This window comes from Salvelinus namaycush, chromosome 17 (assembly GCF_016432855.1).
Source record: "Salvelinus namaycush isolate Seneca chromosome 17, SaNama_1.0, whole genome shotgun sequence".
In the NCBI taxonomy this organism is placed as follows: domain Eukaryota; kingdom Metazoa; phylum Chordata; class Actinopteri; order Salmoniformes; family Salmonidae; genus Salvelinus; species Salvelinus namaycush.
In genome coordinates this window covers 26,600,501-26,628,191 of record NC_052323.1, presented here as the reverse complement: position 1 = coordinate 26,628,191, position 27,691 = coordinate 26,600,501, and the positions used below count along the sequence as shown (strand labels likewise).

Sequence of the window (27,691 nt, the reverse complement as noted above, 5' to 3'; positions counted from 1 at the left end):
GATAGGGTGCGATTTGGGAAGTGGCCAATGCAAGTTGGAAGCCATTATAATGTAATTTGCTATTCATCAGGGGTCTAATATTCAGTTAGCGGGTTCTCATCTCAAGCTGGGCTCAATGTGTTGCTGAGTGAGAATGCAGTATAACTATGCAGGCTGATTGATGAGCAGCGGAGCATACCCCAGGTTCCTTTATGCCGTTCAAGTGGAACAGAGAGAGAGAGAGAGAGAGAGAGAGAGAGAGAGAGAGAGAGAGAGAGAGAGAGAGAGAGAGAGAGAGAGAGAGAGAGAGAGAGAGAGAGAGAGAGAGAGAGAGAGAGAGAGAGAGAGAGAGAGAGAGAGAGAGAGAGAGAATTCAAAGCATTGTGGAGTTTATTTCTTGATCTGTGGAGTTTATTTCTTGATCTGTGGTACCAATGCTATAAATAATATGCTATGATTCATTGTGATAGTGGGTCAGTCAGAGACCTCACAACCCCCACACCGAGGCGTCCTGCCAATAGGGGGCTCAGAGGCGTCCCGCCAATATGGGGCTCAGAGGCGTCCTGCCAATAGGGGGCTCAGAGGCGTCCCGCCAATAGGGGGCTCAGAGGCGTCCCGCCAATAGGGGGCTCAGAGGCGTCCCGCCAATAGGGGGCTCAGAGGCGTCCCGCCAATAGGGGGCTCAGAGGCGTCCTGCCAATAGGGGGCTCAGAGGCGTCCCGCCAATATGGGGCTCAGAGGCGTCCTGCCAATAGGGGGCTCAGACCACGTAACATAAATAGGTTGTAAATAGCTTGAGCAAGTCAGTTATCCCCCAACAACAACTGCTCTCTGGGCACCGAAGACTTGTATGTCGATTTAAGGCAGCCACCCATCATCTCTCTGATTCAGAGGGGTTGGGGGTTAAATGCAGAAGACATTCAGTTGATTAGGTAGCCACCCTCTTTACTCAACTACAGACTGAAGGTAAAGGAGAACATAAAAGCCTTACACGCAGTGAGTGTTCTGTAAACGTCAACTTTTTTTTTACACACGAGTGGAGGTCCACGTGAATACATAGGACTGTGGACACACCAAGCGACACACCAGCGACATTGACTTGTAGGCTGTGGGTAGGCATAACGAGATTGATGGGGAAATTAGATGATGGAATTTTGAAAAAACCTTGAATGAAAGGAACAGCATTCCAAAATATGCACACTCCCAAGACATTAGGAAGGTTTCCATCCAATTTGCGACAGATTTTCATGCGAATAAAAAAAAATCTGCATAAAACAATATGCACCTTTTCCCACCGGAAATGTTTCCAGCAAACATACTTTTTTTGCGGTTAAAAGGCTGTGCGTGATGACGTAGTGCACATAAGTTACTTTTGACGTTAAATTCCCATGTATCGAATGAATAAATACAAGTTAACTTCTCTGCGCTACGGATACCGGTACCGGGTTTAAATTCGACAACATTTATTTTTATTTTATTTCACCTTTATTTAACCAGGTAGGCAAATTGAGAACACGTTCTCATTTACAATTGCGACCTGGCCAAGATAAAGCAAAGCAGTTCGACACATACAACAACACATAGTTACACATGGAGTAAAACAAACATACAGTCAATAATACAGTGAAAAATAAGTCTATATACAATGTGAGCAAGTGAGGTGAGATAAGGGAGGTGAAGGCAAACAAAATATATATATAAATAAATAAAAATATAAAAAAGGCCAAGGTGGCGAAGTAAATACAATATAGCAAGTTAAAAAAAACACTGGAATGGTTGGTTTGCAGTGGAAGAAAGTGTAAAGTAGAGATAGAAATAATGGGGTGCAAAGGAGCAAAATAAATAAATAAATACAGTAGGTAAAGAGGTAGTTGTTTGGGCTAAATTATAGATGGGCTATGTACAGGTGCAGTAATCTATGAGCTGCTCTGACAGCTGGTGCTTAAAGCTAGTGAGGGAGATAAGTGTTTCCAGTTTCAGAGATTTTTGTAGTTCGTTCCAGTCATTGGCAGCAGAGAACTGGAAGGAGAGGCGGCCAAAGGAAGAATTGGTTTTGGGGGTGACCAGAGAGATATACCTGCTGGAGCGCGTGCTACAGGTAGGTGCTGCTATGGTGACCAGCGAGCTGAGATAAGGGGGGACTTTACCTAGCAGGGTCTTGTAGATGACCTGGAGCCAGTGGGTTTGGCGACGAGTATGAAGCGAGGGCCAGCCAACGAGAGTGTACAGGTCGCAGTGGTGGGTAGTATATGGGGCTTTGGTGACAAAACGGATGGCACTGTGATAGACTGCATCCAATTTATTGAGTAGGGTTTTGGAGGCTATTTTGTAAATGACATCACCGAAGTCGAGGATTGGTAGGATGGTCAGTTTTACAAGGGTATGTTTGGCAGCATGAGTGAAGGATGCTTTGTTGCGGAATAGGAAGCCAATTCTAGATTTAACTTTGGATTGGAGATGTTTGATGTGAGTCTGGAAGGAGAGTTTACAGTCTAACCAGACACCTAGGTATTTGTAGTTGTCCACATATTCTAAGTCAGAGCCGTCCAGAGTAGTGACGTTGGACAGGCGGGCAGGTGCAGGCAGCAATCGGTTGAAGAGCATGCATTTAGTTTTACTTGTATTTAAGAGCAATTGGAGGCCACGGAAGGAGAGTTGTATGGCATTGAAGCTTGCCTGGAGGGTTGTTAACACAGTGTCAAAAGAAGGGCCAGAAGTATACAGAATAGTGTCGTCTGCGTAGAGGTGGATCAGAGAATCACCAGCAGCAAGAGCGACATCATTGATGTATACAGAGAAGAGAGTTGGTCCAAGAATTGAACCCTGTGGCACCCCCATAGAGACTGCCAGAGGCCCGGACAACAGACCCTCCGATTTGACACACTGAACTCGATCAGAGAAGTAGTTGGTGAACCAGGCGAGGCAATCATTAGAGAAACCAAGGCTGTCGAGTCTGCCGATGAGGATGTGGTGATTGACAGAGTCAAAAGCCTTGGCCAGGTCAATGAATACGGCTGCACAGTATTGTTTCCTATCGATGGCGGTTAAGATATCGTTTATGACCTTGAGCGTGGCTGAGGTGCACCCATGACCAGCTCTGAAACCAGATTGCATAGCGGAGAAGGTATGGTGGGATTCGAAATGGTCGGTAATCTGTTTGTTGACTTGGCTTTCGAAGACCTTAGAAAGGCAGGGTAGGATAGATATAGGTCTGTAGCTGTTAGGGTCAAGAGTGTCCCCCCCTTTGAAGAGGGGGATAACCGCAGCTGCTTTCCAATCTTTGGGAATCTCAGACGACACGAAAGAGAGGTTGAAAAGGCTAGTAATAGGGGTGGCAACAATTTCAGAAGATAGTTTTAGAAAGAAAGGGTCCAGATTATCTAGCCCGGCTGATTTGTAAGGGTCCAGATTTTGCAGCTCTTTCAGAACATCAGCTGACTGTATTTGGGAGAAAGAGAAATGGGGAAGGCTTGGGCGAGTAGCAGAGGGGAGGGCAGTGCTGTTGACCGGGGTAGGGGTAGCCAGGTGGAAAGCATGGCCAGCCGTAGAAAAATGCTTATTGAAATTCTCAATTATAGTGGATTTGTCGGTGGTGACAGTGTTACGGTGATTGCATACGGTGATTGCCACATAAAGTCATATTAAACAGTCCTGAAAATACAAGTGTCTCACATGCTTCAAAAGCCTAGAATCTTGCTAATCCAACTGTGTTGTCAGATTTAAAAAAGGATTTACTGCAGAAGAATACGATGCTAATCCAACTGCGTTGTCAGATTTAAAAAAGGATTTACTGCGAAAGAATACGATGCGATTATCTGAGCACAGAGCCCCATACCAAAATACTATTTCAACCAGCACAGGCGTAACAAAATCACAGATTGCAATGAAATAAATCGTTTACCTTTGAAGATCTTGCTCTGTTTGCAATCCCAAGGCTCATTGTTACACAATGAATGGTCTTTTGTTCGGTTAAATCCATTTTTATAGCCTAACACGAAACATTTTGTGAACGCTTATCTCTTTGAATTTCGTGTCATTCAATTTTCGATGAAACATTCGACGTAAATACACAGACTAAACGTGACTTTATCCAGTCATGTTTGGTTTCATTGCAATCAACTGTTTCATTGTAATCAACTGTTTCATTGTAACACAAACAAACTTGATGGGTCATTTCGTGGGACGTATTGACCCAAAGAAACCGATTGGAAGACAACAAGTAACGACCTCATTGTGCACCAATTATATGACCGCTGTTTCGTTGATTGACTGTATTTTAACCCAATGACCACTGATCGTCTTGAAATCTAGCTTGGTAGATAGCCAATGAGCAGAGGTAAACGGCAATCGTTCTGTGTTGGAAGACCAACCCATGTAGTAAACTCTGACGTAAAGACGGTTTTTCGCCACTGAAGATTCATACTGGAAGGAGCTAAGTTTTTTACACACTGCACTATTTCGGTAACGCGCATCTTCAGGTGTTTATATATCGAACATCATGGCGAATAAGTCAGGGAAAGCTAAATCTAAGACTAGATATACGAATGTAGACAAAATTATAGAGGAAATTGATCGTGAAAGTGAAACATATGCTTTTGGAAGACGATTCAGTTAGCGACCATGACTCAAATGGAAGCCTATTTTTTGAACGGAGAGGACATTGTTTTGGACTGGTAAGTTCTTCTCATGCTAATGCCGTTGTTTGAAACGGCATCTAAACCAGATCTATTGTGATATATTCTCCTACATTCAATTCACATTTACACAAACTTCAGAGTGTTTTCTTTCAAATGGTACCAAGAATATGCATATCCTTGCTTCTGGGCCTGAGCTAGAGGCAGTTAGATTTGGGTCTTCAGGCGGAAATTGAAAGAATGTGCTGTACAGAAACCCGGCCTAAAACCCCAAACAGCAAGCAATGCAGGTGTAGAAGCACGGTGGCTAGGAAAAACTCCCTAGAAAGGCCAAAACCTAGGAAGAAACCTAGAGAGGAACCAGGCTATGAGGGGTGGCCAGTCCTCTTCTGGCTGTGCCGGGTGGAGATTATAACAGAACATGACGCCATTAAAAGGTCATTTACCACCTTCACAAGTGCAGTCTCAGTGCTATGATGGGGTCTAAAACCAGACTGAAGCATTTCGTACACATTGTTTTGTCTTCAGGAAGGCAGTGAGTTGCTCTAGCCAACAGCTCGCACATACAATAGGCTATCTACATTTTGAGATTATTATGGATAAGAGCGATATTTTTTTGTATTTCTCAAACTGCAGCCAAGTAATGATGATCATGTTACCAGAATAAGACCCTAGATATTTATTGGAAGGGAGCATCAAGCTCTCACCACCCTGTGAAGTTCATCATCATTTATTTAATCTGTAGCCTAATAAACTGCATGATTTCTCGAGTCGTAATTGGAGGACCACACAACATATCATCGCGTGGCTCCAAGTTTACTTCGATAGGATGGTTATTATATCAATATTTGTGCATAAAGGAGTTTCCACCACCATTTCTCGCATAATTCATTTTAACGACACTAACAGATCCCACCATGACGAACGAACAAATTTGCCTGTAGGCATTTATGAAATTGTACCGACATTTCTTGTTTTCAGCTCGGTGGTGACTTTTTTTCAGGCATCAAGTAATTCATTCACATGAAATGGTTGGCTGGAAACGTGGTTAGCAGGGGGGCGTGCTAATAGCGTTTTAATCGGTGACGTCACTCGCTCTGAGACCTTGAAGTAGTTGTTTCCCTTGCTCTGCAATGGGCCGTGGCTTATGTGGAGCGATACATAACGATGCTTTGTGTGAGGCAGTTGTTGATGTGTGCAGAGAGAAGAAAAACTCTAACATAAATGTAGTGGTGGAAAAACTACCCAATTGTCATACTTGAGTAAAAGTAAAGATACCTTAATAGAAAAGGACTACTTGAGGACTACTACTACTTAAGTAAAAGTCTAAAAGTATTTAGTTTTAAATATACTTAAGTATCAAAAGTAAATGTATAAATCATTTCAAATTCCTTATATTAAGCAAACCAGATGGCCACTATTTTCTTGTTTTTTTTTATCTACAGATAGCTAGGAGCATGATTTATCACTCAGACATCATTTACAAATGAAGAATTTGTGTTAAGTGAGTCCGCCAGATCAGAGGCAATAAGGATGACCAGGGATGTTCTCTGTTTAGTGAGTACGCCAGATCAGAGGCAATAAGGATGACCAGGGATGTTCTCTGTTTAGTGAGTACGCCAGATCAGAGGCAATAAGGATGACCAGGGATGTTCTCTTGATAAGTGCATGCATTTGACCATTTTCCTGTCCTGCTAGCCTTTCAAAATGTAACAAGTCATTTTCGTTAAAAGTAAAAATATCAATAGTAAAGTACAGATACCTGAAAAAACGACTTCAGTAGTACTTTAAAGTATTTTTACTTAAGCACTTTACACCACTGTGTAAATGAATGGAAGATGTAGGCATCAAACAGGGATTGGGTGTTGATTGATGTAAAGGACAAATGACAAGGACTGTCCCCAGCCGTATTGACAGACCACCGGCAGAGAGAGGGATTTACCAGAGAGATGAGATTGACATTTTCCAGGGAATTACCATTGATCTGTCCCTGTGTTCCCACCATGTCAGGAAATATATCTGTTTCATTAGTCTGCATTACAATATGTTGGCACTGTGGGATCACAATTTGTGATCATCATCATTCAGAATGACGTGTCAAGTCTCTATCTAGCTACAGTTTACATCTGACATCGTATGTTATATAATATCAGACATTAACTGATATACTTTTGTATATAGAGTGTATGTGGACACCCCTTCAAATTAGTGTATTCGGCTATTTCAGCCATACCCATTGCTGACAGGTGTATAAAATCGAGCACACAGCCATGCAATCTCCATAGACAAACATTGGCAGTAGAATGGCCTTACTGAAGAGCTCAGTGACTTTGAACGTGGCACCGTCATAGATGCCACCTTTCCAAGAAGTCAGTTCATAAAATGTATGCCCTGCTAGAGCTGCCCCGGTCAACTGTAAGTGCTGTTATTGTGAAATGGAAACGTCTTGGAGCAACAACGGTTCAGCCGCGAAGTGGTAGGCCACACAAGCTTACAGAACGGGACCGCCGAGTGCTGAAGCGCGTAGAGTGTAAAAAATCGTCTGTCCTCAGTTGCAACACTTACTACCGAGTTTCAAACTGCCTCTGGGAGCAATGTCAGCACTGTCAGCACAAGAACTGTTAGTCGGGAGCTCCATGAAATTAGTTTCCATGGCCGAGCAGCTGCACACAAGCCTAAGATCACCATGCGCAATGCCAAGCGTTGGGCTGGGGTGGTGTAAAGCCGCCATTGGACTCTGGAGCAGTGGAAATGCGTTTTCTGGAGTGATACATCACGCTTCACCATCTGGCAGTCCGACAGACGAATCTGGTTTTGCCAGGAGAACGCTACCTGCCGAATGCAAAGTGCCAACTGTAAAGTTTGGTGGAAGAGGAATAATGGTCTGGGGCTGTTTTTCATGGTTTGGGCTAGGCCCCTTTTTTTTGTGGCAACAGAGTATAGCTGTTGCTTCATCGACTGTGAATACTAGGGATCCAACTACACTGAACTAAAATATAAACACAACATGTAAAGTGTTGGTCCCATGTTTCATGGGCTGAAATAAAAGCTCCCAGAAATGTTCCATACACACAAAAATATTATTTATCTCAAATGTTGTGCACAAATTTGTTTACATCCCTGTTAGTGAGCATTTCTCCTTTGCCAAGATAATCCATCCACTTGACAGTGTAGCATATCAAGAAGCTGATTAAACGGCATGATCATTAGACAGGTGCACCTTGTGCTGGGGACAATAAAAGGCCTCTCTAAAACGTTTTGTCACAAGATAACGCCACAAATGTCTCAAGTTTTGTATCTTGATTGTGTGTGTAGGAAAGGGAGGGGTGGGATGGTAGAGAAGGCACACATATACAAGCAAAATTTAAATTATGATGATACTGAAAATTACCCAAAGATTACATAAATTAGTGCTGGGTTAATCTCCCCAACCCAATGGGCTAGGTTTATGTCACAACCCAAGACACAGGGTTGTTTTAACCCAGCAATATAGTCTGGAGGGATCTTTGTGTGGCATAAAATGTCACATCACACACAGCTATGAATGACTCATGTCCTGGGTAGTGATTCTATAGCGTGAGTGGAGACATTTCCAACTGGGGAGTTGGCTGGGTATTACCCTTGACGTCACGATACGATATCACAATGCTTAGGTGCCGATACGATACAGTATGTATTGGGATTCTCACGATTTTAAATGTAGTGTGATTCGATATTGTGATTTTATTGCGATTCGATGTTCCAAACATATTTTTGCTCACCATATGTCTGTTGCAGAGGGACAAGTGAGAGCAGAGAGACGGACGAGAGAGAGCAGAGAGAGGGACGAGTGAGAGCAGAGAGAGGGACGAGTGAGAGCAGAGAGAGGGACGAGTGAGAGCAGAGAGAGGGACGAGAGAGAGCAGAGAGAGGGACGAGTGAGAGCAGAGAGAGGGACGAGAGAGAGCAGAGAGAGGGACGAGTGAGAGCAGAGAGAGGGACGAGTGAGAGCAGAGAGACGGACGAGAGAGAGCAGAGAGACGTAAGAGAGAGAGCAGAGAGAGGGACGAGTGAGAGCAGAGAGAGGGACGAGTGAGAGCAGAGAGACGGACGAGTGAGAGCAGAGAGAGGGACGAGAGAGAGCAGAGAGAGGGACGAGAGAGAGCAGAGAGAGGGACGAGAGGGACGAGAGAGAGCAGAGAGAGGGACGAGAGAGAGCAGAGAGAGGGACGAGTGAGAGCAGAGAGAGGGACGAGTGAGAGCAAAGAGAGGGACGAGTGAGAGCAGAGAGAGGGACGAGTGAGAGCAGAGAGAGGGACGAGTGAGAGCAGAGAGAGGGACGAGAGAGAGCAGAGAGAGGGACGAGAGAGAGCAGAGAGAGGGACGAGAGAGAGCAGAGAGAGGGACGAGTGAGAGCAGAGAGAGGGACGAGTGAGAGCAGAGAGACGGACGAGTGAGAGCAGAGAGAGGGACGAGAGAGAGCAGAGAGAGGGACGAGTGAGAGCAGAGAGAGGGACGAGTGAGAGCAGAGAGAGGGACGTGTGAGAGCAGAGAGAGGGACGAGTGAGAGCAGAGAGAGGGACGAGTGAGAGCAGAGAGAGGGACGAGTGAGAGCAGAGAGAGGGACGAGTGAGAGCAGAGAGAGGGACGAGTGAGAGCAGAGAGAGGGACGAGTGAGAGCAGAGAGAGGGACGAGTGAGAGCAGAGAGAGGGACGAGAGAGAGCAGAGAGAGGGACGAGAGAGAGCAGAGAGAGGGACGAGAGAGAGCAGAGAGAGGGACGAGTGAGAGCAGAGAGAGGGACGAGTGAGAGCAGAGAGAGGGACGAGTGAGAGCAGAGAGAGGGACGAGTGAGAGCAGAGAGAGGGACGAGTGAGAGCAGAGAGAGGGACGAGTGAGAGCAGAGAGACGGACGAGTGAGAGCAGAGAGAGGGACGAGTGAGAGCAGAGAGAGGGACGAGTGAGAGCAGAGAGAGGGACGAGTGAGAGCAGAGAGAGGGACGAGTGAGAGCAGAGAGAGGGACGAGTGAGAGCAGAGAGATGGACCAGAGAGAGCAGAGAGAGGGACGAGTGAGAGCAGAGAGAGGGACGAGTGAGAGCAGAGAGAGGGACGAGTGAGAGCAGAGAGAGGGACGAGTGAGAGCAGAGAGAGGGACGAGTGAGAGCAGAGAGAGGGACGAGAGAGAGCAGAGAGAGGGACGAGAGAGAGCAGAGAGAGGGACGAGAGAGAGCAGAGAGAGGGACGAGTGAGAGCAGAGAGAGGGACGAGTGAGAGCAGAGAGAGGGACGAGTGAGAGCAGAGAGAGGGACGAGTGAGAGCAGAGAGAGGGACGAGTGAGAGCAGAGAGAGGGACGAGTGAGAGCAGAGAGACGGACGAGTGAGAGCAGAGAGACGGACGAGTGAGAGCAGAGAGACGGACTAGTGAGAGCAGAGAGAGGGACGAGTGAGAGCAGAGAGAGGGACGAGTGAGAGCAGAGAGAGGGACGAGTGAGAGCAGAGAGAGGGACGAGAGAGAGCAGAGAGAGGGACGAGAGAGAGCAGAGAGAGGGACGAGAGAGAGCAGAGAGAGGGACGAGAGAGAGCAGAGAGAGGGACGAGAGAGAGCAGAGAGAGGGACGAGTGAAAGCAGAGAGAGGGACGAGTGAGAGCAGAGAGAGGGACGAGTGAGAGCAGAGAGAGGGACGAGTGAGAGCAGAGAGAGGGACGAGAGAGAGCAGAGAGAGGGACGAGAGAGAGCAGAGAGAGGGACGAGTGAGAGCAGAGAGAGGGACGAGAGAGAGCAGAGAGAGGGACGAGAGAGAGCAGAGAGAGGGACGAGTGAGAGCAGAGAGAGGGACTATTGAGAGCAGAGAGAGGGACGAGTGAGAGCAGAGAGAGGGACGAGAGAGAGCAGAGAGAGGGACGAGAGAGAGAGGGACGAGTGACAGCAGAGAGAGGGACGAGTGAGAGCAGAGAGAGGGACGAGTGAGAGCAGAGAGAGGGACGAGTGAGAGCAGAGAGAGGGACGAGAGAGAGCAGAGAGAGGGACGAGTGAGAGCAGAGAGAGGGACGAGAGAGAGCAGAGAGAGGGACGAGAGAGAGCAGAGAGAGGGACGAGTGAGAGCAGAGAGAGGGACGAGTGAGAGCAGAGAGAGGGACGAGTGAGAGCAGAGAGAGGGACGAGTGAGAGCAGAGAGAGGGACGAGAGAGAGCAGAGAGTGGGACGAGTGAGAGCAGAGAGAGGGACGAGTGAGAGCAGAGAGAGGGACGAGTGAGAGCAGAGAGAGGGATGAGAGAGAGCAGAGAGAGGGACGAGAGAGAGCAGAGAGAGGGACGAGAGAGAGCAGAGAGAGGGACGAGTGAGAGCAGAGAGAGGGACGAGTGAGAGCAGAGAGAGGGACGAGTGAGAGCAGAGAGAGGGACGAGAGAGAGCAGAGAGAGGGACGAGAGAGAGAGGGACGAGTGAGAGCAGAGAGAGGGACGAGTGAGAGCAGAGAGAGGGACGAGTGAGAGCAGAGAGAGGGACGAGTGAGAGCAGAGAGAGGGACGAGAGAGAGCAGAGAGAGGGACGAGTGAGAGCAGAGAGAGGGACGAGAGAGAGCAGAGAGAGGGACGAGAGAGAGCAGAGAGAGGGACGAGTGAGAGCAGAGAGAGGGACGAGTGAGAGCAGAGCGAGGGACGAGTGAGAGCAGAGAGAGGGACGAGTGAGAGCAGAGAGAGGGACGAGTGAGAGCAGAGAGAGGGACGAGTGAGAGCAGAGAGAGGGACGAGTGAGAGCAGAGAGAGGGACGAGTGAGAGCAGAGAGAGGGACGAGTGAGAGCAGAGAGAGGGACGAGTGAGAGCAGAGAGAGGGACGAGTGAGACGAGTGAGAGCAGAGAGAGGGACGAGTGAGAGCAGAGAGAGGGACGAGTGAGAGCAGAGAGAGGGACGAGTGAGAGCAGAGAGAGGGACGAGTGAGAGCAGAGAGAGGGACGAGTGAGAGCAGAGAGAGGGACGAGTGAGAGCAGAGAGAGGGACGAGAGAGAGCAGAGAGAGGGACGAGTGAGAGCAGAGAGAGGGACGAGTGAGAGCAGAGAGAGGGACGAGTGAGAGCAGAGAGAGGGACGAGTGAGAGCAGAGAGAGGGACGAGTGAGAGCAGAGAGAGGGACGAGTGAGAGCAGAGAGGGGGACGAGTGAGAGCAGAGAGAGGGACGAGTGAGAGCAGAGAGAGGGACGAGAGAGAGCACAGAGACGGACGAGTGAGAGCAGAGAGGGACGAGTGAGAGCAGAGAGAGGGACGAGTGAGAGCAGAGAGAGGGACGAGTGAGAGCAGAGAGAGGGACGAGAGAGAGCAGAGAGAGGGACGAGTGAGAGCAGAGAGAGGGACGAGTGAGAGCAGAGAGAGGGACGAGTGAGAGCAGAGAGAGGGACGAGTGAGAGCAGAGAGAGGGACGAGTGAGAGCAGAGAGAGGGACGAGTGAGAGCAGAGAGAGGGACGAGTGAGAGCAGAGAGAGGGACGAGTGAGAGCAGAGAGAGGGACGAGTGAGAGCAGAGAGAGGGAAGAGTGAGAGCAGAGAGAGGGACGAGTGAGAGCAGAGAGAGGGACGAGTGAGAGCAGAGAGAGGGACGAGTGAGAGCAGAGAGACGGACGAGTGAGAGCAGAGAGACGGACGAGTGAGAGCAGAGAGACGGACGAGTGAGAGCAGAGAGGGACGAGTGAGAGCAGAGAGAGGGACGAGTGAGAGCAGAGAGAGGGACGAGTGAGAGCAGAGAGAGGGACGAGCGAGAGCAGAGAGAGGGACGAGAGAGAGCAGGGAGACGGACGAGTGAGAGCAGAGAGAGGGACGAGTGAGAGCAGAGAGAGGGACGAGTGAGAGCAGAGAGATGGACGAGTGAGAGCAGAGAGAGGGACGAGTGAGAGCAGAGAGAGGGACGAGTGAGAGCAGAGAGAGGGACGAGTGAGAGCAGAGAGAGGGACGAGAGAGAGCAGAGAGAGGGACGAGAGAGAGCAGAGAGAGGGACGAGTGAGAGCAGAGAGAGGGACGAGTGAGAGCAGAGAGACGGACGAGAGAGAGCAGAGAGAGGGACGAGTGAGAGCAGAGAGAGGGACGAGTGAGAGCAGAGAGACGGACGAGAGAGAGCAGAGAGAGGGACGAGTGAGAGCAGAGAGAGGGACTAGTGAGAGCAGAGAGAGGGACGAGTGAGAGCAGAGAGAGGGACGAGTGAGAGCAGAGAGAGGGACGAGTGAGAGCAGAGAGAGGGACGAGTGAGAGCAGAGAGAGGGACGAGAGAGAGCAGAGAGAGGGACGAGTGAGAGCAGAGAGAGGGACGAGTGAGAGCAGAGAGAGGGACGAGTGAGAGCAGAGAGAGGGACGAGAGAGAGCAGAGAGAGGGACGAGTGAGAGCAGAGAGAAGGACGAGTGAGAGCAGAGAGAGGGACGAGAGAGAGCAGAGAGAGGGACGAGAGAGAGCAGAGAGAGGGACGAGTGAGAGCAGAGAGAGGGACGAGTGAGAGCAGAGAGAGGGACGAGTGAGAGCAGAGAGAGGGACGAGTGAGAGCAGAGAGAGGGACGAGTGAGAGCAGAGAGAGGGACGAGTGAGAGCAGAGAGACGGACGAGTGAGAGCAGAGAGACGGACGAGTGAGAGCAGAGAGACGGACGAGTGAGAGCAGAGAGAGGGACGAGTGAGAGCAGAGAGAGGGACGAGTGAGAGCAGAGAGAGGGACGAGAGAGAGCAGAGAGAGGGACGAGAGAGAGCAGGGAGACGGACGAGTGAGAGCAGAGAGAGGGACGAGTGAGAGCAGAGAGAGGGACGAGTGAGAGCAGAGAGAGGGACGAGTGAGAGCAGAGAGAGGGACGAGTGAGAGCAGAGAGATGGACGAGTGAGAGCAGAGAGAGGGACGAGTGAGAGCAGAGAGAGGGACGAGTGAGAACAGAGAGAGGGACGAGTGAGAGCAGAGAGAGGGACGAGTGAGAGCAGAGAGAGGGACGAGTGAGAGCAGAGAGGGACGAGAGAGAGCAGAGAGAGGGACGAGTGAGAGCAGAGAGAGGGACGAGTGAGAGCAGAGAGAGGGACGAGTGAGAGCAGAGAGAGGGACGAGTGAGAGCAGAGAGAGGGACGAGTGAGAGCAGAGAGAGGGACGAGTGAGAGCAGAGAGACGGACGAGTGAGAGCAGAGAGACGGACGAGTGAGAGCAGAGAGACGGACGAGTGAGAGCAGAGAGAGGGACGAGTGAGAGCAGAGAGAGGGACGAGTGAGAGCAGAGAGAGGGACGAGAGAGCAGAGAGAGGGACGAGAGAGAGCAGGGAGACGGACGAGTGAGAGCAGAGAGAGGGACGAGAGAGAGCAGAGAGAGGGACGAGAGAGAGCAGAGAGAGGGACGAGTGAGAGCAGAGAGAGGGACGAGAGAGAGCAGAGAGAGGGACGAGTGAGAGCAGAGAGAGGGACGAGTGAGAGCAGAGAGAGGGACGAGTGAGAGCAGAGAGAGGGACGAGTGAGAGCAGAGAGAGGGACGAGTGAGAGCAGAGAGAGGGACGAGTGAGAGCAGAGAGAGGGACGAGAGAGAGCAGAGAGAGGGACGAGAGAGAGCAGAGAGAGGGACGAGTTCTGATCAGTCATAGAAATAAAAGTGCTGAAATTCAATTGGCTGCCTGTTTACGAAGAAGATGGAGAACAAGCTATGACGTTAAAAAAAAAAGTTTTGGTGCAAGTTTTGGTGCAAGTACCGCCAATTAGCGCCAAAAAAATAATATTGTGATATTGTCAAAACAATACGATAAGATATATCGTCAAAAAGAATATTCTGATACGTAACTATCGATTTTTTTCCTCCCCCCAATCACTAGTTACATATGGTTTTGTAACTTGGCGGCTTGCTTGGTATGGAGAGACCAGTGTGTCACATAAGAAGTCTATAAAGCTTCAGTGTTTGATCATGTGTAGCCTATTCCGTTGTGCTACTGTACTAAATACCTGAATGTCAGTCTGCATGCACATTATTTATGTCTTCTTCCTGACTGATAGGATGTTAATTATGTTGATGGAGGGCTACAGTTTTGTGTGCGTACCAAATATCATCCTAGTCCCTATGTAGTGCCCTGTGGGCCCTGGTTAACAGTAGTGCACTATATAAAGAATAGGGCGCCATTTGGGATGTGCCCTTAGTCATAAAAAGCATATGGGTATGAAAAAACAGGTCATCACTCTCATTTATGGATGGTTCCGTGTCATAACAACATCCCAGCTAATTGCTTCTTCTCATTTTGAGCAGCACTGGTACAAATCCAGCCATTGTAAGGGGCTTGTTAAGAGTCAAATAATTAATTACACACTATCTCAGTCTCTCGCTCTCTCTCTCTTTCTGTCTCTCTCCGTCTCTTCTCCCCCCCCCCCCCCACCACCCTGTGACTCATCACCAGCTTTTAATCAGCATGTTAAATGCATGTCTCCCTGAAAATGGCGGATTTTATGTTTTGTGTAAAAAATTGAAAAGTAACTCCAGCACAGTGGTGATCTTGATGCTCAACAGATTTACTTTATATTATGACTGATATCGATATTATACATCTACAGTGCCTTATAAGGAAGTGGATTAAATAGATTTTTGAAAAAGTGAAAACCTGTTTTTAGAAAAATTTCGCAAATGTATTGAAAATTAAATACATAAGTATCTCATTTACATAAGTATTCACACCCCTGAATCACCGTACAGTTGCTTGTCTTTCTGGGTAATTATCTAAGAGCTTTGCACACCTGAATTGTACAATATTTGCACATTATTCTTTTTAAAATTCTTCAAGCTCTGGCAAGTTGGTTAACAGCCATTTTCAAATCTTGCCATAGATTTGGTGGCGGATATTTTAGGCCGATTTTCAATGTTAAAATTTTGATGACAAAATTTCCCAGAGACAGCCATGTATCTATACATTTTAAAATCAAACAATGAATGTGACTTTTTTTTTAACCAATCTAACTACATATTGGTAGGTCGGCCGGTAGGTAGCCTGGTGGGTAGGAGTGTTGGGAAAGTAACCGGAAGGTGGCTGGATCGAATCCCTGCGCTGACAAGGTCAAAATATGTCGTTCTGCCTCTGAGCAAAGGCAGTTAACCCACTGGTCCCTGGGTGCCGAAGATGTGGATGTCGGTTATGGCAGCCCCCCCCCCCCACACCTCTCTGATTCTTAGGCAGCTAAACCAACTTTTTTATTTATGCTTTTTAAAACATTAGTTATTATTATTTTTATTTTTTTACCAATCTACAAATAGGTGCCCTTCTTTTGCGAGGCATTGGAAAACCTCCCTGGTCTTTGTGGTTGAATCTGTGTTTGAAATTCACTGCTGGACTGAGTGAATTTACAGATACATTTACGTGTGGGGTACAGACGTGAGGTAGTCGTTCAATAACCACGTTAAACATCAGTATTTTACACAGAGTGAGTCCATGCAATTTACTATGTGTTCTTACTGAGTAAATGTTTACTCCTGAACTTATTTAGACTTGCCATAACAAAAGGAGTTGAAATAATACTTCATGACACAAGACATTTCAATCTTTTCATTTTTAAAATAATTTGTAAAAAATTTTTAAAAAAAACGATTTAAAATTCAAGCTTTAACAACGTCAAAATGTGGAAAGAGTAAAGGAGTGTGAATACTTTCTGAACTCACTGAGGCCTTTTTTGTATTCTACAACGGCGTGTCCCTTACAGAATCCTATTTCCTATAATATATGGGCCCTTAGTGCACTATTGTTGACTATGTAGGGAATAGAATACAATTTGGTATCAGACAGCATCTCAGTAAGAAAGGTTATGCCAGGAGAACGTTAAGGTTACGCTTGTTACAAAGTGCCAACACAGCAATTGAAACCTCTTCTGCTTGAATTCATTATTAAAACATGAATATGTATGAAGGACTCGTACCACTGTATGTGTAGTTCATCTCTTTCCAATCTGCCCTTCCCTCAGTCTTCACCTCTACACCTGATGGTAGACATGAATGGGCTGATAATACGACGAGTTAGAGGAGATTCATGAGGAATACTGATGGTACACACACACACACACACACACACACACACACACACACACACACACACACACACACACACACACACACACACACACACACACACACACACACACACACACACACACACACACACACACACACACACACACAGATGGACTGTGTACCAGCTCTATTCTACTCCTTCTGTGTAGCAGTTCCTCCTCTCTACACTTAAACAGCAGTGTTGCTGCTTAGTGCTCGTGTAGCTCAGTCAGTTGAATTCCTTTGGACAGGAAAGGAAAGCTATCTACAGACATACTAACAAAAACAAGCCCTCATATCAAACATCCTGGGAAAGATATCCAGCCCAGCATTGTTCTAAAGTTGATCTTTCTTTCAGCGACTCAACATTGTTTATTTGGGAAACCAAAGTCATGTTATAAATATGACTGGCTGGGTGTTGTTATCCTGGCTGGGTGTTGTTATCCTGGCTGGGTGTTGTTATCCTGGCTGGGTGTTGTTATCCTGGCTGGGTGTTGTTATCCTGGCTGGGTGTTGGTATCCTGGCTGGGTGTTGGTATCCTGGCTGGGTGTTGTTATCCTGGCTGGGTGTTGTTATCCTGGCTGGGTGTTGTTATCCTGGCTGGGTGTTGGTATCCTGGCTGGGTGTTGGTATCCTGGCTGGGTGTTGTTATCCTGGCTGGGTGTTGTTATCCTGGCTGGGTGTTGGTATCCTGGCTGGGTGTTGGTATCCTGGCTGGGTGTTGGTATCCTGGCTGGGTGTTGGTATCCTGGCTGGGTGGTGTTATCCTGGCTGGGTGTTGGTATCCTGGCTGGGTGTTGGTATCCTGGCTGGGTGGTGTTATCCTGGATGGGTGTTGGTATCCTGGCTGGGTGTTGTTATCCTGGCTGGGTGTTGGTATCCTGGCTGGGTGTTGGTATCCTGGCTGGGTGTTGGTATCCTGGCTGGGTGTTGGTATCCTGGCTGGGTGTTGGTATCCTGGCTGGGTGGTGTTATCCTGGCTGGGTGTTGGTATCCTGGCTGGGTGTTGGTATCCTGGCTGGGTGGTGTTATCCTGGCTGGGTGTTGGTATCCTGGCTGGGTGTTGTTATCCTGGCTGGGTGTTGGTATCCTGGCTGGGTGTTGGTATCCTGGCTGGGTGTTGGTATCCTGGCTGGGTGTTGGTATCCTGGCTGGGTGTTGGTATCCTGGCTGGGTGTTGTTATCCTGGCTGGGTGTTGGTATCCTGGCTGGGTGTTGTTACCCTGGCTGGGTGTTGGTATCCTGGCTGGGTGTTGGTATCCTGGCTGGGTGTTGGTATCCTGGCTGGGTGTTGTTATCCTGGCTGGGTGTTGGTATCCTGGCTGGGTGTTGGTATCCTGGCTGGGTGTTGGTATCCTGGCTGGGTGTTGTTACCCTGGCTGGGTGTTGGTATCCTGGCTGGGTGTTGGTATCCTGGCTGGGTGTTGGTATCCTGGCTGGGTGTTGGTATCCTGGCTGGGTGTTGTTACCCTGGCTGGGTGTTGGTATCCTGGCTGGGTGTTGTTACCCTGGCTGGGTGTTGGTATCCTGGCTGGGTGTTGGTATCCTGGCTGGGTGTTGGTATCCTGGCTGGGTGTTGTTATCCTGGCTGGGTGTTGTTATCCTGGCTGGGTGTTATTATCCTGGCTGGGTGTTGTTATCCTGGCTGGGTGTTGTTATCCTGGCTGGGTGTTGGTATCCTGGCTGGGTGTTGGTATCCTGGCTGGGTGTTGTTATCCTGGCTGGGTGTTGGTATCCTGGCTGGGTGTTGGTATCCTGGCTGGGTGTTGTTATCCTGGCTGGGTGTTGTTATCCTGGCTGGGTGTTGGTATCCTGGCTGGGTGTTGTTATCCTGGCTGGGTGTTGTTATCCTGGCTGGGTGTTGTTATCCTGGCTGGGTGTTGTTATCCTGGCTGGGTGTTGGTATCCTGGCTGGGTGTTGTTATCCTGGCTGGGTGTTGTTATCCTGGCTGGGTGTTGTTATCCTGGCTGGGTGTTGGTATCCTGGCTGGGTGGTGTTATCCTGGCTGGGTGTTGTTATCCTGGCTGGGTGTTGGTATCCTGGCTGGGTGGTGTTATCCTGGCTGGGTGGTGTTATCCTGGCTGGGTGGTGTTATCCTGGCTGGGTGTTGTTATCCTGGCTGGGTGTTGGTATCCTGGCTGGGTGGTGTTATCCTGGCTGGGTGGTGTTATCCTGGCTGGGTGTTGTTATCCTGGCTGGGTGTTGGTATCCTGGCTGGGTGTTGTTACCCTGGCTGGGTGTTGTTATCCTGGCTGGGTGTTGGTATCCTGGCTGGGTGTTGTTATCCTGGCTGGGTGTTGTTATCCTGGCTGGGTGTTGGTATCCTGGCTGGGTGGTGTTATCCTGGCTGGGTGGTGTTATCCTGGCTGGGTGTTGTTATCCTGGCTGGGTGTTGGTATCCTGGCTGGGTGGTGTTATCCTGGCTGGGTGGTGTTATCCTGGCTGGGTGGTGTTATCCTGGCTGGGTGGTGTTATCCTGGCTGGTGTTGGTATCCTGGCTGGGCGCTGTTATTCTGGCTGGGTGGTGTTATCCTGGCTGGGTGGTGTTATCCTGGCTGGTGTTGGTATCCTGGCTGGGCGCTGTTATCCTGGCTGGGTGGTGTTATCCTGGCTGGGTGGTATTATCCTGGCTGGGTGTTGTTATCCTGGCTGGGTGGTGTTATCCTGGCTGGGTGGTATTATCCTGGCTGGGTGTTGTTATCCTGGCTGGGTGGTGTTATCTTGGAACTGTGCTGATTAGAAACATTAGAAAAACAGTTAAATGGGTGAAGATAGTTAACTTGACAATGTAGCTGATCCTGTATGTAATGAGTTACAGGGATTTATAGATAACTTGACAATGTAGCTGATCCTGTATGTAATGAGTTACAGGGATTTATAGATAACTTGACAATGTAGCTGATCCTGTATGTAATGAGTTACAGGGATTTATAGATAACTTGACAATGTAGCTGATCCTGTATGTAATGAGTTACAGGGATTTTTGTGTAAAAAATTGATCTTTGTGTAAAAAAATTGTGTTTCATAACACCATAGTAACAGTTATTACAAATTCCTTTTGAGTTCTTATCTTGTGCTCTGAGATTATATATGTTTTCCTCCACATGACTGACGTTCTTGTACGTTGATTCATGTATTCTCGTCTCAGTATGAGAGCTGCTTCAAAATGCTCTTGGAACTCCAATAGCAACAGGGTAGCTTCAGGTAACCTTTATTTGACTTTGATACGAAGGATAAAGTGTTTATGAAGTAACTGAGTCATTGGTCCTCGTCCTGACTTCACATGTCAATTAGGGCTGGGAATTGCCAGTGACCTCACAATACGATATTAACCACAATACTTAGGTGCCGACACGATATGTATTGTGATTCTATACTGTGATTTTATTGCGATTTGATGTTCCAAACATATTGTATTCAGTGATAGGTTATTCATCTGTCACGAATGTCAAGGTATTCAGTGATAGGTTATTCATCTGTCACGAATGTCAAGGTATTCAGTGATAGGCTATTCATCTGTCACGAATGTCAAGGTATTCAGTGATAGGCTATTCATCTGTCACTAATGTCAAGGTATTCAGTGATAGGCTATTAATCTGTCACTAATGTCAAGGTATTCAGTGATAGGCTATTCATCTGTCACTAATGTCAAGGTATTCAGTGATAGGCTATTCATCTGTCACTAATGTAAAGGTATTCAGTGATAGGTTATTCATCTGTCACTAATGTCAAGGTATTCAGTGATAGGCTATTCATCTGTCACGAATGTCAAGGTATTCAGTGATAGGCTATTCATCTGTCACTAATGTCAAGGTATTCAGTGATAGGCTATTCATCTGTCACTAATGTCAAGGTATTCAGTGATAGGCTATTCATCTGTCACTAATGTCAAGGTATTCAGTGATAGGCTATTCATCTGTCACTAATGTCAAGGTATTCAGTGATAGGCTATTAATCTGTCACTGATGTCAAGGTATTCAGTGATAGGCTATTAATCTGTCACTGATGTCAAGGTATTCAGTGATAGGCTATTCATCTGTCACTGAAGTCAATGTATTCAGTGATAGGTCGTTCTTCTCAGACAACTTTTCAGACAATAGGTTGTGAGAATATTACCCAAGGACTGAATGTTACAATAGCCCTTTTGCTTCACTTGGCCCTTTGTGTGTGTGTGTGTGTGTGTGTGTGTGTGTGTGTGTGTGTGTGTGTGTGTGTGTGTGTGTGTGTGTGTGTGTGTGTGTGTGTGTGTGTGTGTGTGTGTGTGTGTGTGTGTGTGTGTGTGTGTGTGTGTGTGTGTGCTGCACAGCTTCTAGAGCATCTGAAGATGAATCTCTTGTCATCTTAAACACTAGGATTAGCCTATAGCCCAGCCATCCAGCTCACCATCCAGCCAGCCATCCAGCCCACCATCCAGTCAGCTCACCATCCAGCCAGCTCACCATCCTGCCCACCATCCAGCTCACCATCCAGCCAGCCATCCAGCCCACCATCCAGTCAGCTCACCATCCAGCCAGCTCACCATCCTGCCCACCATCCAGCTCACCATCCAGCTCACCATCCAGCTCACCATCCAGCTCACCATCCAGCCCACCATCCAGCCAGCCAGCCAGCACACCATCCAGTCAGCCCACCATCCAGCTCACCATCCAGCCAGCTCACCATCCAGCCAGCTCACCATCCAGCTCACCATCCAGCTCACCATCCAGCCCACCATCCAGCCAGCCAGCCAGCCCACCATCCAGTCAGCTCACCACCCAGCCCACCATCCAGTCAGCCCACCATCCAGTCAGCTCACCATCCAGCCAGCCCACCATCCAGCCAGCTCACCATCCAGCCCACCATCCAGCCCACCATCCAGTCAGCCCACCATCCAGTCAGCTCACCATCCAGTCAGCTCACCATCCAGCCAGCTCACCATCCAGCCCACCATCCAGCCAGCCCACCATCCAGCTCATCATCCAGCCATCCAGCCAGCCCACCATCCAGCCAGCCCACCATCCAGCTCACCATCCAGCCAGCCCACCATCCAGCCAGCCCACCATCCAGCTCATCATCCAGCCAGCCCACCATCCAGCTCACCATTCAGCCAGCCCACCATCCAGCCCACCATCCAGCCAGTCCACCATCCAGCTCACCATCCAGCCAGCCCAGCATCCAGCCAGCCAGCCCACCATCCAGCCAGCCCACCATCCAGCCATCCAGCCCACCATCCAGCCAGCCCACCATCCAGCTCACCATTCAGCCAGCCCACCATCCAGCCCACCATCCAGCCAGCCCACCATCCAGCTCACCATCCAGCCAGCCCACCATCCAGCCAGCCCACCATCCAGCCAGCCCATCATCCAGCCATCCAGCCCACCATCCAGCCAGCCCACCATCCAGCCAGCCCACCATCCAGCTCACCATACAGCCAGCCCACCATCCAGCCAGCCTACCATCCAGCCAGCCCACCAGCCAGCCCACCATCCAGCCAGCCAGCCCACCATCCAGCCAGCCCACCATCCAGCCAGCCCACCATCCAGCCCACCATCCAGTCAGCCAGCCATCCAGCCCACCATCCAGCCAGCCCACCATCCAGCCAGCCCACCATCCAGCCCATCATCCAGCCCACCATCCAGTCAGCCAGCCATCCAGCCCACCATCCAGCCAGCCCACCAGCCAGCCAGCCCACCATCCAGCCAGCCCACCATCCAGCCCACCATCCAGCCCACCATCCATCCAGCCCACCATCCAGCCCACCATCCATCCAGCCAGCCAGCCATCCAGCCCACCATCCAGCCAGCCCACCAGCCAGCCAGCCCACCATCCAGCCAGCCCACCATCCAGCCAGCCCACCATCCAGCCCACCATCCAGCCCACCATCCAGCCAGCCCACCATCCAGCCAGCCCACCATCCAGCCAGCCCACCATCCATCCATCCAGCCCACCATCCATCTATCCAGCCCACCATCCAGCCAGTCCACCATCCAGCCCACCATCCAGCCAGTCCACCATCCAGCCAGCCCACCATCCAGCCGACCATCCATCCAGCCAGCCCACCATCCAGCCCACCATCCATCCAGCCAGCCAGTCATCCAGCCCACCATCCAGCCAGCCAGCCATCCAGCCAGCCAGCCAGCCATTTAATGGAAAAGAAACAATTTCATTAACATTCTCCCACAGAGCTCCACTGCCACTGTGTGTGTGTGTGTGTGTGTGTGTGTGTGTGTGTGTGCGTAGTGCATCTTTTAATACCTGGTTGTAGAAGCACAAGCATAGAGGGCTGAACTCCCTGCCAGTCTGTCTGTCTGTCTGTACTGTAGAACCAGCTGCTGAACCCCCTGCCAGTCTGTCTGTCTGTCTGTACTGTAGAACCAGCTGCTGTTCACATAGAGGGCTGAACTCCCTGCCAGTCGGTCTGTCTGTCTGTCTGTCTGTACTGTAGAACCAGCTGCTGTTCACATAGAGGGCTGAACTCCCTGCCAGTCTGTCTGTCTGTCTGTCTGTACTGTAGAACCAGCTGCTGTTCACATAGAGGGCTGAACTCCCTGCCAGTCGGTCTGTCTGTCTGTCTGTACTGTAGAACCAGCTGCTGAACCCCCTGCCAGTCGGTCTGTCTGTACTGTAGAACCAGCTGCTGTTCTCATAGAGGGCTGAACTCCCTGCCTGTCTGTCTGTCTGTACTGTAGAACCAGCTGCTGTTCACATAGAGGGCTGAACTCCCTGCCAGTCTGTCTGTCTGTACTGCAAAGCTTGTTCACATTGAGTAAGACAGAACAAGCAGCCTCGCTGGGCCACACTTGACATGCATGGCAGGCAGGGTCTAATTACAAGGCAGAGTGGAAGATACTGGGGTCTATTTGGGGCTGAGAGGGACAAGTGATGCACATGTACACACACACACACACCATCAGCAGGACATTGTTTAGGTAGAGGATAGAGGATGCTCATTAGGAGGGTATTATGTTTAGCAGCAGTATTCCCCTCAGAAGACAGACAGCCACTGATGATGCTGCCTACTGCTGCCTGCCAGCTTACTGCTCTGCCTGATTGCTTAATGCCTGGTCCGTGCCTGCCACCCTGTTTTTCCGACTGCCTGCCTGTCTGCCTGGTTACTGCCTGCCAGCTTATAGCCTGTTCCCTGCCTGCCTCCCTGCTTTCTTACTGCCTGCCTACTTACTGCTTGCCTTGCTGACTGCCTCCCTGCCCCCTGCATGGCAACAGATGTTGCAGCTGGCTGGCTTTCATAGCGCCAAGCCTGTGTTGTGAAGCCTACACCTCTCCATCGTTCATTTGGGCTGTGTATCATTTCCCGTCCCTCTGCTGAACTATGACACGTTCATGTGGAATTCCAGGAAAGAAATTGCTGTGATATCTCTAGACCTATTGTTGGGTTTAAATGTACAAAAAAATGAAAGGCATGTTTTTCTCAAAGCTATTTTGGTGTATTTCTGAAGGTCATTCTAGACAGAATGTCTTGTGATGGAGTTGATATGTTCTCTACTACTGTAACTTTCACATGCTGTCAGTCAGCTGGAACGGGCAGGCACCTCAGGCAACAGGCTCCACAGGGTAGGGCTCAATACCATGTTATGTAACCCAGACAGAGACACTGTAGCCTGGGAGAGATGGAATGGTAGACTGGGAGTAGTGGTGAACATGGAGGGAGAGAGGAAGGGTAGGATGGCCCTCTCCTTTCCTGCTCTCTCCTCTCTTCTCCTCTCCTCTCCTCTCCTCTCCTCTCTCCTCTCCTGCTCTCTCCTCCCCTCCCCTACCCTCCTCTCCTTTCCTCTCCTACTCTCCTCACCTCCTCTGGTCTCCTGCACTCTCCTCTCCGCCTCCTCCTCCTCCTCCTCATATTCTCTCTCCTCTTCTCTCCTCTCTCCTGCTCTCTCCTCCTCTTCCTCCTATCCTTCTATCCTCTCTCCTCTCTCCTCCTCTTCTCTGCTCTCTCCTTCTCCTCCTCCTCCTCCTAACCTTCTTTCCTCTCTCCTCTCTCCTGCTCTCTCCTTCTCCTCCTGCTCTCTCCTTCTCCTCCTCTTCCTCCTCCTATCCTTCTATCTTCTCTTCTCCCCTTTTACAGTCTCTTCTCCCTTCTCATCTCCTCTCCTCTCCTCCCTTCTCTTCTCTTCTCCTCTCCTCCCTTCACCTTTCATCTCCTCCCTTCTCCTCTCCACTGTTACTACCTCCTGGGCAGGTGTATAATATATGTTAGTTCCCCAGGGTCAATCTATCTGGTTTCAGCTGCTATACTAACACCTGTAGTAACAACACTTACAGCTCATTGGTCACGATAACAACACCCACCCGTAGCACGCGCTCCAGCAGGTATATCTCACTGGTCATCACCAAAGCCAACACCTCCTTTGGCAGCCTTTCCTTCCAGTTCTCTGCTGCCAATGACTGGAACGAATTGCAAAAATCACTGAAGCTGGAGACTTACATTTCCCTCACTAACTTTAAACATCAGCCATCTGAGCAGCTAACCGATCGCTGCAGCTAGCTGTACATAGTCCATCTGTAAATAGCCCACCCAATCTACCTACCTCATCCCCAATTGTTCTTATTTATTTATCCTGCTCCTTTGCACCCCAGTATCTCTACTTGCACATCATCATCTGCTCATCTATCACTCCAGTGTTAATCTGCTAAATTGTAATTACTTTGCTACTATGGCCTATTTATTGCCATACCTCCTCATGCCATTTGCACACACAGTGTATAGACTTTCTTTTTTTTCTATTGTGTTATTGACTGTACGCTTGTTTATTCCATGTGTAACTCTGTGTTGTTGTTTCTGTCGCACTGCTTTGCTTTATCTCGGCCAGGTCGCAGTTGTAAATGACTTGTTCTCAACTAGCTTACCTGGTTAAATAAAAGTGAGAAAAAAACACACAAAAAAACAGCAACAGTACCTACAGCAACAACACCTACAGCAACATCACCTACAGCAACAACACCTATAGCAACAACACCTATAGCAACAACACCTATACACAACACCTATAGCAACAACACCTATAGCAACAACACCTATACACAACACCTATAGCAACAACACCTACAGCAACAGCAACAACACCTACAGCAACATCACCTACAGCAACAACACCTACAGCAACAACACCTATACAACAACACCTACAGCAACAACACCAACAGCAACATCACCTACAGCAACAACATCTACAGCAACAACATCTATACAACATCACCTATAGCAACATCACCAACAGCAACATCACCTACAGCAACAACATCTACAGCAACAACATCTATACAACAACACCAACAGCAACATCACCAACAGCAACAACACCTACAGCAACAGCACCTATACAACATCACGTATACAACATCACCTACAGCAACAGCACCTATAGCAACAGCACCTACAGCAACAGCACCTACAGCAACAACACCTATAGCAACAACACCTATACACAACACCTATAGCAACATCACCTATAGCAACATCACCTACAGCAACAACACCTATAGCAACATCACCTACAGCAACAACACCTATACAACAACACCTACAGCAACATCACCTACAGCAACAACACCTACAGCAACAACACCTATAGCAACAACACCTATAGCAACATCACCTATACAAAAACACCTACAGCAACAACACCTACAGCAACAACACCTACAGCAACAACACCTACAGCAACAACACCTACAGCAACAACACCTATAGCAACAACACCTATAGCAACATCACCTATACAAAAACACCTACAGCAACAACACCTACAGCAACAACACCTATACAACAACACCTATAGCAACATCACCTATACAACAACACCTATACAACAACACCTATAGCAACATCACCTATACAACATCACCTATACAACAACACCTACAGCAACATCACCTACAGCAACAACACCTATAGCAACAACACCTATACAACAACACCTATACAACAACACCTATACAACAACACCTATACAACAACACCTACAGCAACATCACCTACAGCAACAACACCTACAGCAACAACACCTATAGCAACAACACCTATAGCAACATCACCTATACAAAACACCTACAGCAACAACACCTACAGCAACATCACCTACAGCAACATCACCTATAGCAACAACACCTACAGCAACATCACCTACAGCAACAACACCTATAGCAACATCACCTATACAAAAACACCTACAGCAACAACACCTACAGCAACATCACCTACAGCAACATCACCTATACAACATCACCTACAGCAACAGCACCTATAGCAACAGCACCTACAGCACCTACAGCAACAACACCTATACAACAACACCTATAGCAACATCACCTATAGCAACATCACCTACAGCAACAACACCTATACAGCAACACCTATACAACAACACCTACAGCAACAACACCTACAGCAACATCACCTACAGCAACAACACCTATAGCAACAACACCTATACAACAACACCTATACAACAACACCTATACAACAACACCTATACAACAACACCTACAGCAACATCACCTACAGCAACAACACCTACAGCAACAACACCTATAGCAACAACACCTATAGCAACAACACCTATAGCAACATCACCTACAGCAACAACACCTACAGCAACAACACCTATAGCAACAACACCTATAGCAACAACACCTATAGCAACAACACCTACAGCAACAACACCTATAGCAACATCACCTACAGCAATAACACCTACAGCAACAACACCTATAGCAACAACACCTATAGCAACAACACCTATAGCAACAACACCTATAGCAACAACACCTATAGCAACATCACCTACAGCAACAACACCTACAGCAACAACACCTATAGCAACAACACCTATAGCAACAACACCTACAGCAACATCACCTATAGCAACATCACCAACAGCAACATCACCTACAGCAACAACACCTACAGCAACAACACCTACAGCAACAACACCTACAGCAACAACATCTATACAACAACACCAACAGCAACATCACCAACAGCAACAACACCTACAGCAACAGCACCTATACAACATCACGTATACAACATCACCTACAGCAACAGCACCTATAGCAACATCACCTATAGCAACATCACCTACA

General features: G+C 48.6%; 1 protein-coding gene across 1 annotated transcript; it reads left to right on the top strand.

The window, feature by feature from the left end:
• Positions 1-706: 706 nt before the first annotated feature.
• On the top strand, positions 707-24,680 carry LOC120062163 (vegetative cell wall protein gp1-like; the record flags this gene model as incomplete). The annotated part of the gene is made up of 3 exons (XM_039011970.1): positions 707-748; positions 20,975-22,594; positions 24,618-24,680. Coding segments are annotated over exons 1-3 (1,725 nt in total), but the record flags the coding sequence as incomplete, so codon positions are not given.
• Positions 24,681-27,691: the final 3,011 nt, after the last annotated feature.